Source organism: Alosa pseudoharengus, unplaced genomic scaffold (genome assembly GCF_046254945.1).
Source record: "Alosa pseudoharengus isolate Yale_2024_CS ecotype anadromous, Long Island Sound unplaced genomic scaffold, YU_APseudo_1.1 YU_APseudo_1.1_scf_23, whole genome shotgun sequence".
In the NCBI taxonomy this organism is placed as follows: domain Eukaryota; kingdom Metazoa; phylum Chordata; class Actinopteri; order Clupeiformes; family Clupeidae; genus Alosa; species Alosa pseudoharengus.
In genome coordinates, this window is record NW_027468685.1 from 19,386,792 (window position 1) to 19,400,713 (window position 13,922).

Genomic DNA, 13,922 nt, shown 5'->3' on the forward strand with positions numbered 1-13,922 from the left:
TGTATTTCATAAGTCATTTTTGCTGCTGTCTGTGATAGTCGTTGTTTAGCCAGAATTTAGATGAAATACGTGAACACCTATAATTGTGTTTACGGGACATATGTAGGTTACTTGGTCTACAAGATTCTGCTGTTGATGTTTTTTAGTTTGCAGCACAGAATATGATCAGAAAGCCACACAAATGGTTGAATAATTTCAGGGAGTTTACAGCTGTTGCCAAGGGAGTTAAGAGCTGCTGCGGCCTTTGTCTCCTGCAGACTGGACTATTGCAACACACTTCTCATCGGGATCCCTAGCAAAGGCCTTCAAAGGCTGCAATACATCCAGAACTCTGCTGCAAGGATCCTGGTAAGAGTGTGGAAATATGAACACATCACCCCTTATCCTTCACTCACTGCACTGGCTTCCTGTCACCGCTAGAATAGATTACCGGTACAAGGTCTCCCTTCTCACTCACCAGTGCATCCGTGGAAATGCTCCCCCCTACTTCAAAGAGCTACTCAGCCCACTAACCCGCCTCCACAGGCCCCAGGGCCAAATTAAGGACAATGGGTGATGGGAGCCTTCTGCCCCGCAGTCTCTCGCCTCTGGAATGCCCTCCCAGACACCCTGAGGGCCCCACAGTCTACAGACAGTTTTAAAAGGGGACTAAAAACTTTTAGTAGAGCATTTTGACATCTGCTTTTATATTGACCTTTTTTACTTTGATGGCTACTGCCGTTTATGGTTATGGTATTTTTGTATTGTTTTATTTAGTTTTAATGTAGCACTTTGAGGTTTCTTGCAAATGTAAAGTGTGTTACAAATAAAGCATTCCCCAACAAAAAAACAATTGTTAGCCAATCAGCGTCGAGCAGGATCAATTATATTGGTGGAAACCATCTTCCTATCATGCATAAAAATATATGCAGAACTGTGTAGCCTTGGGTTTTTCTGGTTCTTTCCAGTTGGTAGTAAGAAGGGCTTTCTTATCTTGTTTACTTCATAGCAGACAGTGTCCACCTGGTACTTGTCTCCACCAGCTGATGACATCACCTCTCCCTTGACCATCTAATGAGAGGATGTCTTCTCCTGGTATCTACAGTACTTTCCCGCACCCCACCCCTCTGGCAGTTGGTCTGGTCTGCTCATGATATGTAATAACCTTGAGACGCTTACAATAAATGCAGTAATATTAAAACTCATGAAACCATGAATGCATCCTTTGAATCATGAAAAAACACCGAAAAACTACACAAGACGATCAGCAACATAGAAATCTTGTATCCAGAGCTATTTTATACAGTCTATGATCCAGAGACAGCCTTGATAATCACTGGGGAATTCCACCAAGTGTCTCTGAAAAGTATTACTAAAATATCTCCAACAGATTGCTGCAAACACACAAGATCGTGTAACGTCCCCCTGCTACTCTATCTTTTTTAGAATAAAGGACAACTCCAGTCTAAGAACAACATACGTAGGTTCTATTGTTAAATGATAACGAGTGTAAACTTTCGTTGGGGACTAAAGAGGGACTATTATGTCAGACAAATCTTTCTGGACTCTATAATCATCATAACAAACAGACCAACAATCTGTCAGGATCCACGTCATCATCCTCAACACCGGCGCCCCACAAGGATGTGTCCTGAGCCACCTACAGTATACTCTGCTGATGCACATCTCAAATGATCTGGAATGGAGCTACAACACGCCTTGTAAATAAAGCCCACCAGGCTCCACTTCTTGAGGAAGTTGAAGCAGACTGGTCTGTGTCCTACCATTCTCACATCCTTGTACTGGTGCGGAGTGGAGAGCATTATCTCCTCCTGCATCATGGTGTGGTATCCCTAGATTCATACGCTTGCGTTACATTACTGCATGCCGGTGGGTTGTCCCGATCCTGTCCGTTGGTGCAGCAAAAGTTGAACAATGGATGACGTAAGCCCATGTAAAGTGAATGAGATGCGTCTCCAGCACTGAATTCAATGATCTGACCATAGGCTGCTCCTGACACCCTGCACTTATGGACTTTCAGTACCCTAAACACTGCTGTTATTCACTGTTTTACACATCTTTAATTTGTTTTGCTATTTATTTATATTCATGGGGGGCGGGGGATCCTTGAAGCCTTGAATCCTATGTGAAGACATTAAGGATGAGGATGCAACATTAAGGATGAGAATGCAACAGAGACTATACTCACCCATGCACACTTTCATAAAGAAAGCGGGAACGATGAAGTGTTTTCTCCCTCTGAGTGATCCATTTGGCTGTCTGTGCATTGTGGTCTTTCCGCTGTTTTACTTCGCTGTTCTCCAGCACTGCTGCTTCCACACACCGCTGAAGCTCATCCATTCTAAAGAGGATAATCTGTGTAAACAATTAATGGATTTTTAACACATTTGTTGGGTGTAGAGTGACTTGAGCAGGTGAGGTAAAACATGCACTAGAACCCAGAATTGAAGCCGCGACCATAGGAAGCAGGGAAAACATTGTCGACTACCAAAATAATCGTTAGGTTCAGCCCTACCCCAAATTTCCAGTCAATTCCAATAAATTCACATTAATTCTCATAATTTCCTTTAACGTTAATTCCATGAGGGTTTCCAACTGGACTATTACCAAAATTCCACAGCTGAACTTTCCTGGATTCATGGAATGTTCCACCCCTTTGCAACCCTAGATATAATATAATCATCTGTCAGAGCAACGTGGTGACATTTTATGAAAACTGTCAGCTCCTAGACCAGGGGTTCCCAACCTTTTTTGGCAGGTGACCCTATTTTGATGTCACAAAACGTTGGCGACCCCAATCACTCACATGTTGCAAGAGAAAATCATATCTTCTACAACATCCAGACAAAAACGATACTTTCCCTAAATGTCCTTGCACGCCTGGTTGTTTTGCTACTTTGTTTTGAACATTGATCAAACATTATGCCGTCAATCAAACATTCATATGGGCTGTCTAACTTTATTTTTACTTATCTATATTGTAATGAAGGATCAGTTCATTAACTTAGATATCTTAGGGTTATTAGTATATAGTTTTTATGTAATTACATTCCTCACGGGATCAAAAGAGTATATATACTTATATACTTATACCCAGTACCTCAGCCGACCCCATTTGAATTTCAGGCAACCCTATGGGAAACGATGGGAAACGTTGTCCTAGACAGTCGGGTCTTTCTTTTACTGTCTTGTCAGTTCACATCTTACATCTGCCACAGGAAGTTCCCCTACCAGTCAATGGCCAGAACTGGCCACAAAATGCAGAAGTGGGTAAAAGGTCTGTCTGTTACCAAATCCAAATGAAATTGAATGAAATATAATTTCGCAATCATATCGCAAATCAAATCGCAACATCTCAGAAAATTCGCAACAATATTTCCCCAAATCGTGCAGCCCTAGTAAACATGACTTCATAATGCTGTAACTTGTTGGGTCGCGGACGTCTAATCACGCCGTGATTCTTCCTGTGAATTAAATGATTGAGTAAAAAGTAAACGCGTTAGCGTTTATATTACTGTTTATATACAAACAAAGTTTATATATAAACAACAGTACCAGACCTGGCAAGGTGTCTCTTGATTGAGCATAAAAGCAGACGTTAGGCTGCTACACGAACGATCATTGAATTGAATAACTGAACCGTTAACGTTAACGTTATTCGGATAAATGCGTTCTGAAAATCCCGTGATGGCATTTAATGAGTCTACATTAAATAATCCCAAATAACGTTTAACATGCATGAATTCACATGTGGAAAGGTTAACTATAGCCTGACCCGTTCAGTGAACGCCACTTGGATAACGTTATCAAAAACACAGGCAACACTTCGCAAAAGGCTAGAAGTTCAGTATGTCTTACCCCAAAAGAAGGAAGATAGAAGTGTGTTCGATGAACTGTGAAGTTATGCGCGCTATGATCATGCCCAATCCCTTCCCAGGTCAACGGAAGTGGCCACACGCGCATGCTCACATCACATGCTAACCCTCTGCAGCGTTGCCTTGAAGTCGACAGAGAGGGAGTTAAGTCATTTATACAACTATCCTTCTTTCCAACTCCAGTATCAACTAAAGAGGACACATCATTGCCATTTAGAGAGAGAGTAGGCCTAAGTTTAGTCTATGCGGTAGCATTCATAGTAAGTTGGGGATAAAGTTCATGGGGTGATACAGAAATGTTGGTACGAGCCCCCTGTTCCTCTCTGTCCCGTATGGTACATTTCCAGTAGGCTACAAGAAAAGGCCTAAGTACTATGGTGGATTTTTTGAAATTCTTTTATTTGGATAGCCCCTTGAGATGTATCATCTCGTTTTCGACACAATACATAACAGAAACAACATACAATCAACACTAGTGATGGGTAAATGAAGCCTCGATCGCTACGAAGCTTCGAAACATGGAAGACAAGGAAAACAGCGACATCTGGTGGTTTGCATAAATTATCGCAGCCACGGACTAGTGAAAAGAATGCCTACAACGTTCAACCAGAGAATGTCTAATAAGGGGAGAACCTTCACTCTCGGAACTCTTCCAGTGTGGTACTGCATCTAGGGGCGCTCACGGGCGAGTCCAAAATGAATGGAGGTCTATGGAGCTGTACCCCTCAAAATCCACTTTTCTCAGGATATAATTTTTTTTCAAGTAATTTGAATATTGTATTCGAAAAGGGAGGCAAAGACAATACACTTGGTTGAGTATTATATTTTTTAAAGTCACTTAATTGTTCTAAAAAGCCTTTCAAACGTGCCAATGACGTCATTCATTAGCATGATCATAGCATAGCATCAATGCTAGCGTGTTATGGGCAACAACGACCCAACCTGTAAGAAAACAAAAGGACATGACTCCCGGATTATTTCACTTTTGATTGAAAATCCATATCAATTTTGCGAAAAATTAAATAAAATCTGAGGGTTTCAGTTGTTAAATAGGTGAAAACAACAAATGTAGCCATGTAGCTCCAAAGGACCCCATGTATTTTGGACTCACCCGCGATCGCCATCTAGGTGAACTCTGGTGAACTGCAGCCAAATTCGGTTTGTATGGGATTAGTAGAGAGTGGGGATGCTCTCCTTAGAAGGGCTCTGGTTCAACACAATGCCAAATAGGGTGACCAGACACAGTCCCGATATCCAAGCAGTTGTCCCGAATCCCGAATCCTGCCCTAATTGTCCCGAAAATTATACTCAATCAGAATACTGAGTAGTTATTTTCTGATAAACATTAAAAACTGTCCGTAGAGAGTCTGAGTCGACTGCATGCAGCCCCCGACGGCAGCTAAGTGTCTGGATGCAGCCCGGCTACTTTGTTTCTTTTTGACGTTCTATAATTAGGCGCGAATATGCACTGATTTCGCGAAGCCGAGGACACTGTGCAGGCAGCGCAGCAGGCAGAGCCAGCGTGTGTGCAAAAAAATACGTCGGGAGTTCGGCCTAATGTCCATGTCGTTTTAACATAATCTACTTAATCTAACAATTATTATGACCGCCGCTAGCGAAGCTAGCGAAGCGGTCATATAGGGATTGTCAAAGTTTTTTTTTTTTTCTTTTTCGTCATCTACTTCCTGAAATTTTGGTCAACGATACCCGGGGCACCGAAACACCGGGGCACATGAAATTTGGTGGGTATGTAGCCCCACTAGACTTTTACGGAACATTTTCGTTTGGTCCCCGGGGGCCACTCCCCCTCCTCGCTGGGCCCCCCGAAACCCAAAAAATGCAGTTTTTCCTAAATAACTACCTGAACCGTGGCACCGAGGATGAAGAAATTTGTATGGTATGTTGGTCTCAAGGGCCCACATCAACCTAGCCCATAATCACTCATTTGTGATTTGCACCCTCCCGGTAAAAAATGAAAATGCAATATCATTCTGCTTTAATCGGGGGGGTCTAAAAAATTAAGTTATGTGTACATTTAGTGACTGTACACTCATTGACCTGTAGATGGTGGTGCACACATATACACATGCAAACACACACACAGGCACCCACATACTATCGGTATTAGAACGGCCGATACATATTTACAAATTCAGTAGGATTAAAAGAAAGCCAAAATAAATATTCATAATCATCATGGCTGCATTTCCAGTATTGGCGATAAGTAGTCGTTTGTCCACTAGATGGCGCATCGTTGCAGTGAGACGTAATTTTGTTGGAAGTTAATCTAAAGTGGGTTGGAAAGACACTACGCTTCCTACAAGGACAAGACTGTAGGCTACAGTAGTTTACCGCAGAGAACGTCTAAGGGTAGGATGATTTCTGCATGACATGTAATTCCCATTTCCTCTTGAAGCAGAAATAAATCTGAGAATGTTTATTGGACATGCTTGTTTTTTACTGCAGGTAGGCTACGTTAATCCTATCAATAGCAGAACGTAGGTAAAATAATGTTACCTTTAGCATGGTTGAGTGATGGAGGCCAATTTGATTATTGATGTATTTGTAGAAAACCATAAATGCGTTTATAGGCTACCAAGCAAATCGATAACAGCACTATGTATCTTTCGACTGTCATCTCATTTGCTTATGACCATAACCTAGGCTACTAACAGGAGCTAAGCGAGTTAGCCACAACACGTTCGCTACGTGATGTTTTTTTAATGGAAAATATATAGGTTACCTGAAAGATAACCTGTCTATGATGCATTCTAAACACCGGGCTGGGACATTTCTGCTCAAGGTCTCAAAAAGCATCTGAGTCAACGTTTATTCCCAAACACCCATATAGGCTACTTCAATCCTCTATTTTCCAAGGTGATTCAAGTAAGGAAGAGCATGGCTCAAAGTAAAGTAACTGAAACTACATAAATTCGTCAAAGTGAATAATTTGTGTCAACTCGCCGCAATGTAGATTTATTAACGCACCCGTGATGATCTACATCTCCATTTAAACCAGATGTTTTAGAGCGCACGTTGAGATGTATTCAGGGCAGGGCTGTACCTACACATATTTGTTGCACGTGCTACAAAAATCATTCTTTGCGATGGATGATTTAGTACCAACGTTACACCGGTCAGATACAGTTTTGCCTATGGCTATTCCGTGAGACTGAAGCGGTTTTTGTTTGTTCGAAGTGCGTGTTTAGGGTGTGAGTGGGGAGTCGATGTGCTTTGATTCCAGCTTGGTAGTTGTAGTCTATGCGATTAAAAAACACGTGTGTGTGAAGTATCCAAACAATGATAACGCTTTCATTATGGCTGCTTTAGCCACAGACCTTGAGCTACTGTACAGTGGGTTGGGTTCCATTTAGAAGTGTCCACTTCATTCGCCCTTTCCGTGATTCACAGCTACGTGAAATGTATTACTACTGATATGCAAAACTATTAACTTTTCGCCAAGAGGTGGCAGCTTGATACTGTAAGGTGTAAGCCATTGGTTCCAAAGGAGATTTTATTTGGGTCGCCAGCATAGCCTAGTGACAATTTGAGTTGTGTAATAGGCCTAGCATAGGGCCTACCTTATATAGCTTATAGTTTGTTAACAGTCACGGTTTTGTCATAACTCCCTCTATGCATTTTTGCATTTAGAATAGCTCTAAAACCGGGGGGCGAACACGTCGCAGGGGGGGTGCCAGTGTGTGGATATCTCAATCGCAAAATTAAACAATATTTCTATCGGGCGCCTACCATGGACTAGGCTGGGTGAAAATCAAAAGATTGCGTCAAAAGATTGAGCTTAACCATGGACCTCTGCAAAATGCAAGGGAACATGAATCAGCATATTATTTGCACAAACAATAACGGACAGTAGCTCTTCAACTTTGCACGTTAAAATGTGTATGAACAGTCTCGCAACGCATTTCATGAAGGCCCTTTTGGACATGTCAGTTATTTGCACCACTGGGTAAAACGGCATTTTGTTTTAGACTACTGGTATTTAATTTGTGCATTGACAATAAAGCTGAATATCATTTGAACTAGATGACTAAACTTATGCATATGTAGAAGAAGAAACATTCACAAAAATCCATGACATGACCTCTCTGATAGCTGTTGAAAACTGCATGGAACTGACAGGGATTGTTTTGTTTAATAATAAGTAAATACATTATGCTGCTATCTTCTGCTTTTCCCAAATACAATGTAGCCTACAGGTGTACCTTTCATCAGTCCAGTTGCAATGGTGTCATGAGCTCTCTCTCTGCCTGGTAACACACGCTGATTGAAGTCTGATGACCTCCACCTGTTCCTGCTCTGCTCTGCCCCACCCTCGTTAACCTACCAGCTGCACTGCATTCACCACTCATCATGCCCTGTATATAAAGCCTTGCTTTTCAGTCCACACTTGTCAGATCGTCTGCAACCAGCACCAGTTACCTGCCTGTTTTGGAAAACGCCTCTGACTCTTTGCCTGTGATCCCGGACCCGTTCGACTACTTCTGTGTTCTCCAGCCCCGGTAATCCTGACCTGCCTTCCGTCTCTCTTCTACGAATACCGCCTAGTCCTAGGGATGTGCCAAGCGAGGCTTTTGAAACAGTGGCGCTTCTACAGCCAAACTGGTTTGATGCTTCGAAGCTTTTGACACACTACTCCACAACGCCATCTGGTGGTCAATAAAAATCCCTACACCAACATTACAGACATGCATGAATTTGCAGAAATGCACGAATACTCGAATACAAATGTTTTTATTTCAGAATATGATTTATTCTGCTGTGCTGGCGCTTAATCGGCTCTTTTTACGGAAGACATCACCAGCTTTGGAAAATGTACGTTTAAAAATATGAACTTTAGTATCTGCCTGCACCCGTCGGACTTGAACCCGCGAACAGTAGGCTATCATCCCGGATCGGGAGTCGAGCGTGCAGTCAACCGAGCTAAAAGCTCCTTCATAGGCACTATTCTTGACGTTGTTTAGGCTACCAGAGCCCGTCACCTGCTTGTCGTGGAAGAATCGTAGATTTTATTGTAGTTTATGCAAGTTCAATATAGATTTTAGATCTAAAGTTGAATGAACGAGTACTTATGACCTTTTCATTTCTTACAGGTTGGGTCGTTGTTGCCCATATCACGCTAGCATTGTGCTAATGAATGATGTCATTTACATATTTGAAAGGCTTTTTAGAAGACTTACGTGACTTCAAAAAATATAACAATCAACAGTGTGTATTTTCTTTGCCTCTCCTAGCGAATGCAACATTCAAATTACTACTCAAAAAATTATATCCAGAGAAAAGTGGATATTGAGGGGTAAAGCTCCATAGACCTCCATGCATTCTGCACTCGCCTGCGAGCGCCCTCAAGTGGAATCTGAGGAGGAACTGCAACCAGTCCAAAAACCGGAAGTAAACAGACAGTGCCAATTCTCTTCCTATTAGACATTCTCTGAGGCTACTAATGTAGGCTACATATAGCCTAGCATACTGGCTAAAGTTACATTCATGTGGAACAGATGTGCCCGTAAGAGCCTGATATATACTGGCCAGAGCATGAAGATGGGGGATACACAGACTTATGTTAGACATTATGTATATAATTATTTAATGCATTAACAGTTTACCTATTTGGGTGAGTCTGTGCTGTGTTTTGAGACCTGCATGACGTATCAGTGAGGTAACGAAGCTTCGTTTCAATAGGTCACGTGACAACCTCATTTCAAGATAGGCTCCGAAGCGGTGTTTCGAAGCACTAGTGTTTCGCAAGCTCGAGACGTGTGTCGAGCGACCCATCCCTACCTAGTCCTTGACTGTACTGCTGCTTCGTTTCAATTGCTGTTGTGTGTGTGTGTTTCCCCCAGGACTTCCCGGATCATCCAGCTCCTGCCATCGCTGTTCGGCTACTGGGGGAACACACACACGCAGACTCTTGAAACCCCCGGAACTCCTGGAACTCCCGTACCCCCCCGGAACCCCTGAAACCCCCATAACCCCCAACCCTTAAATAAACTTTCGAACGTGACTCTTTTGTGGTCCTCGTCCTGTTTGGTGTCTGACAATGGATGGACTGTGATGAACTGCCCTACTTGTGATTGTTTAGAGATTTTAAAGGTTTTATAACAATGTTACAGATTTTTTGGCCCAGAAACAAATCTATTCACCTTTGCAGCGCCAGTAGGCTACTTTGTGTGCGGAATGTGTGCAAACACACATTCCAAACAAGCATACACAAAAGTTTCAAGAGTGGGGGATGGAGTATGATTTATTTTCGCGGAATGGATGTGCAGGACTGAGCGGCGGTCATATTTTGTACCGCTATGCGGTACATCTAGTTTTGTATTCTTACTTAATGACCCATAATTTTGGCAAGGCTTGTTATTAGCGTTAGGCTATTATCCTTATTCTGAAAGGTCTGATTTGCACTACGCAGTCATTGTTTGTTTTTTTCCCACAATGACATTTTGAGTTCATATTTCTATGTTGTATTTTGAGGCAGACTTGATGTTTGAATAAAAATGTGTTTTGGTACCAGTTTGAAAATTCGCTGTAAGCCTATCCCCCCCGAAAAAAAAAGCGTCCCGAATTTCAGGCAATCTCATCTGGTCACCCTAATGCCAAAGCTTCGAAATTTGCTCATTCATTACATTAAAAGTGTTGCAAGAAATTTGCATTTCTGTTTGTCTCAATTCAATAAGATTAGGCAACATAATCCCGTCACTCGTTATCACGTGAAGATTGGTGTTTCCGCGGAGGCGTGAAATCATGTGTTATCCCAGTCAATGATCCAACCGGTCTCCCATCCACTTAACGACCGCAGTAGACACTACTTAGCTTCTGAACCAGGACGAAGTATTATCAACCTATTATTAACACGCTATGGACGAGAGTGAAAAGGAAACGACCAGGCGCCTATTAAACCAAACCCTACATGGCCTGACATAGTTTGACGTTTCATGAATCAAACTTTCAATAAAAGGAAAATATTATGTCAGCCATTATTGTTAGGCCTACATAGAAATGATTAACCTGTATTGCTTTTAAATTACATGATTGAAGTTGAGACGAGATTGCAACGCAGACACGTTTTAATGTCATTGTTCTAAATGGCAAAGCTTTAGGCTAGGCTAGGCTTATTTCTTCTTTATTTCTATGTGCATGATATTATGGATTATGGACATTTTCCGGAAAGAAAAGAACGTAAATTCACAAACAGAGAAAACATCCTATATAAAACAGGGCTACCCACAAATTTCGCCTGACTCTTGCAATACAACACAACTCATTCCGACACTAGAACGGGTGCCCTGGTCCGCGCAATTCAAAGCCTTTGAATCAGATTCCGAAGCAGTCACGTGGGTGTGTGTCCCAAACGAAGCTTCAGACGTCACACTCACAAACCGAGGCCTCGTTTGTCATCAGTCACGTGATTTTTATGGAAACGACACAAGCCTCGAACCGGGGCTTCATCTGGCACGCCCCTTTCTGCTCGACACAAGCTCCGAAGCCTCGCTTCATTGGGCACATCACTAATCAACACAATAAGAAACTCAAAACAAACAACAACAACAACAAAAACACACATTCTGTACTTCCACAGGCATTATAGTTCTAAAGGAAAATATGCTGTTAGTAGACCGTAAGTTATTAGGTTGTAAATTACCACACATAAATGATTCGGGCACTAAAGAAGAGACTGATAAGAAATGCTTATTGAAGGCTTGGGCCATCGCAAATGGTTCTTGTAAGATTTCATTTTTAACTTTAATTTGCTTAGGTACAGATTTGTTAGATACATTAGTTATTGATTTGATCTTAGACCATGATTTAAGGGGATGTAATCATGGGTTTCATAAGGGTTTATACTAGTGTATGGGTTTTCATGTTTTAGAGGAATGTAGTCATGAGTGTCATAAGTCACTGCATTTGCTGTGCAGTGTGAGGTCATTGTCAGACCAATTGTCAGAGGAGTGGGGTGAGTGGGGTGAGTACTGGGGGTACCAGGATGAGAGCATCTCCTCCTTACATGGTCCGGGGATGGGGGGTGTTATCCAGCTGGTGAGGACTGGACAGGACAGGGAGTGGGAGGCCACTGTGTCTTATGATTTAGGGCCTGTCCAGCTAGGAAGAGAATCAGATAAGAAGGCCCTATTTACCCAAACTGGAAAGAACCAGAAAACCATTATTTACCTATGCATTACATAGGTTTGCATATAGTTTTATGCATAATGAGAAGATGGTTTTATACCAATAGACCTCTCCAGAATAAGTCCCGCCTCCGAAACATCCGTGTCCACCCAACTTACGGTCGTCAAATGTCTATGGGAAATAACATGACGTTTCGAAATATCATACCTGACAAACTCTGTAGGTGGCAAAGTAGAAAAAGCTGGTGGGCCGATTGGCCTACATACTTCTGCCATCTAGTTTCCACTAGATTTTTTGATTGTCGGTGCCATTAAAGTAGTAAACGATTATTAATGCTAACCGGGAGCTAGTTCCGATGTACGCGGGCGGAGGAGGGTGTTAGATCTCGCTCACAACCAGTCACAACCTAACGTGATGGTAATTTTCACGTGTGATTCACGCGTGATTTCAGTGGTCTATAAAAGTAAATCGTTTGCAAGGTTCAGCCTCTTTTTAACATGAGCGTGAGAGTTTGTTGGCTGTTATTGAGATATTGTTGAGATATTCGATTGCTTGCAGATTGTGGCTCATAGATAGTAATATATATATGGTATAAATCTAGTAGTATTTTTTATATATTATAAATCCAGTACATAACCCTTAACCCTTAAGCCACGAGGGTTGTGCTAACCAGCACGAGGACTAGTGTCTAATCAGAGGCAGAGTTGTATTGAGTCGATAGCTTTATTTTGCATGACCTTGATCAGAACATTTTCAGAATGTATTAACAACCTATCAAACAATTTCACGCAGGGTTAGTGCCACCTCCGTAGACAGGCTCTGGTGCCACGAACTCCATTTCGGTGAAGACAAACTATGAAACATTGCCGTTGCTATGCAACCTTGACTCTGGGAGTTGCGGCGTCCGAAGCGTGCGTTAGCTTAGTGCTTCTTATATATCTGATATATTTCTACTTTAACGGCACCGAAAATCTAAAAATCCAGTGGAAACTAGATGGCAGAAGTGTGTAGGCCAATCGGCCCACCATTTTTTTCTACTTCGCCACCTACAGATGTTTGACAGGTATGATATTTCGAAACGCCATGGTATTTCCCATAGACATTCGACGCCCGGAGGAAGTTGGGTGGACGGACCTCTCCGGAATAGAGCTGGTAAGTCCCGCCCTTTCCCAGACATCCCAACCTGCAAAAAGTCATTTCAGGGAGGTATCACGACCCCCCCCCCAAAAAAAAAAAAAAAAAAAAAACTTTAGCCTAGTCAGTCGGCCTACACCAAATAAGGAAGGCCTATAGATATAAAATATTTAGATTTTGGTAGTTTGGTGTTTTCATGTAGCCTTGGCAACTAGCCATCTAGGCTATAGGCCTGAATAATATGCACATTAATTGGCACTTCAACTCACCTCAACATGTCTTTTGCAATCATTTCACCTGGCATGGGCAATGCTAAAGTCACTGTTACAAACAGGGCAGCGTGCAAGACTAGGCCTATCATTATTTTTTACTCTTATGAGACAAGGGTAGCCTACATTTTCGTTTTTTTTGAGGCACTGACTCTGCTATGATGCTCTTATTCATACACTGAACTGATTAATTAAGTTCGGGAGAAAAGAGATCAATTAAAGCCCGCCTACACTGAAAACTGATTGGTTGATTTAGCGAAACAGGCCAATCAGGATGCTCTCTCTCTCTTGGATGCGCTCAGGCACACACGCACCACCCCTCTCTCTCTCTCCCGTCGTGTGCGTGCTACACTCAGATGCACACGCGCTCTCGAATGCTCGCTCTTGATCGCTCACTCTAGATTCCGGGAGATTTTATCTAATTTGCGGACGTCAGGGAGCCGCTATCAATATACGGGAGACTCCCGGAACTTCCGGGAGACTTGGGATGTCTGCTTTC

General features: G+C 42.3%; 1 protein-coding gene across 6 annotated transcripts in view; it reads right to left on the reverse strand.

The window, feature by feature from the left end:
• The window catches only part of setdb1a (SET domain bifurcated histone lysine methyltransferase 1a), a 53,209-nt gene that overhangs the window by 31,455 nt on the left and 7,832 nt on the right, over positions 1–13,922 (reverse strand). For 2 of the 6 annotated variants that reach the window (XM_076301920.1, XM_076301925.1), the window contains exons 2-3: positions 3,859–3,997; positions 2,189–2,355 (exon numbers count right to left, since the gene is read on the reverse strand). In XM_076301920.1, coding sequence (XP_076158035.1) covers positions 2,189–2,355; positions 3,859–3,963 — 272 coding nt within the window. In that variant the 5' untranslated portion in view covers positions 3,964–3,997. Of the gene's footprint in view, positions 1–2,188; positions 2,356–3,100; positions 3,590–3,858; positions 3,998–13,922 lie in introns of those variants that run through there. The other 4 variants (XM_076301921.1, XM_076301922.1, XM_076301923.1 and 1 more) reach the window with 4 other exon arrangements.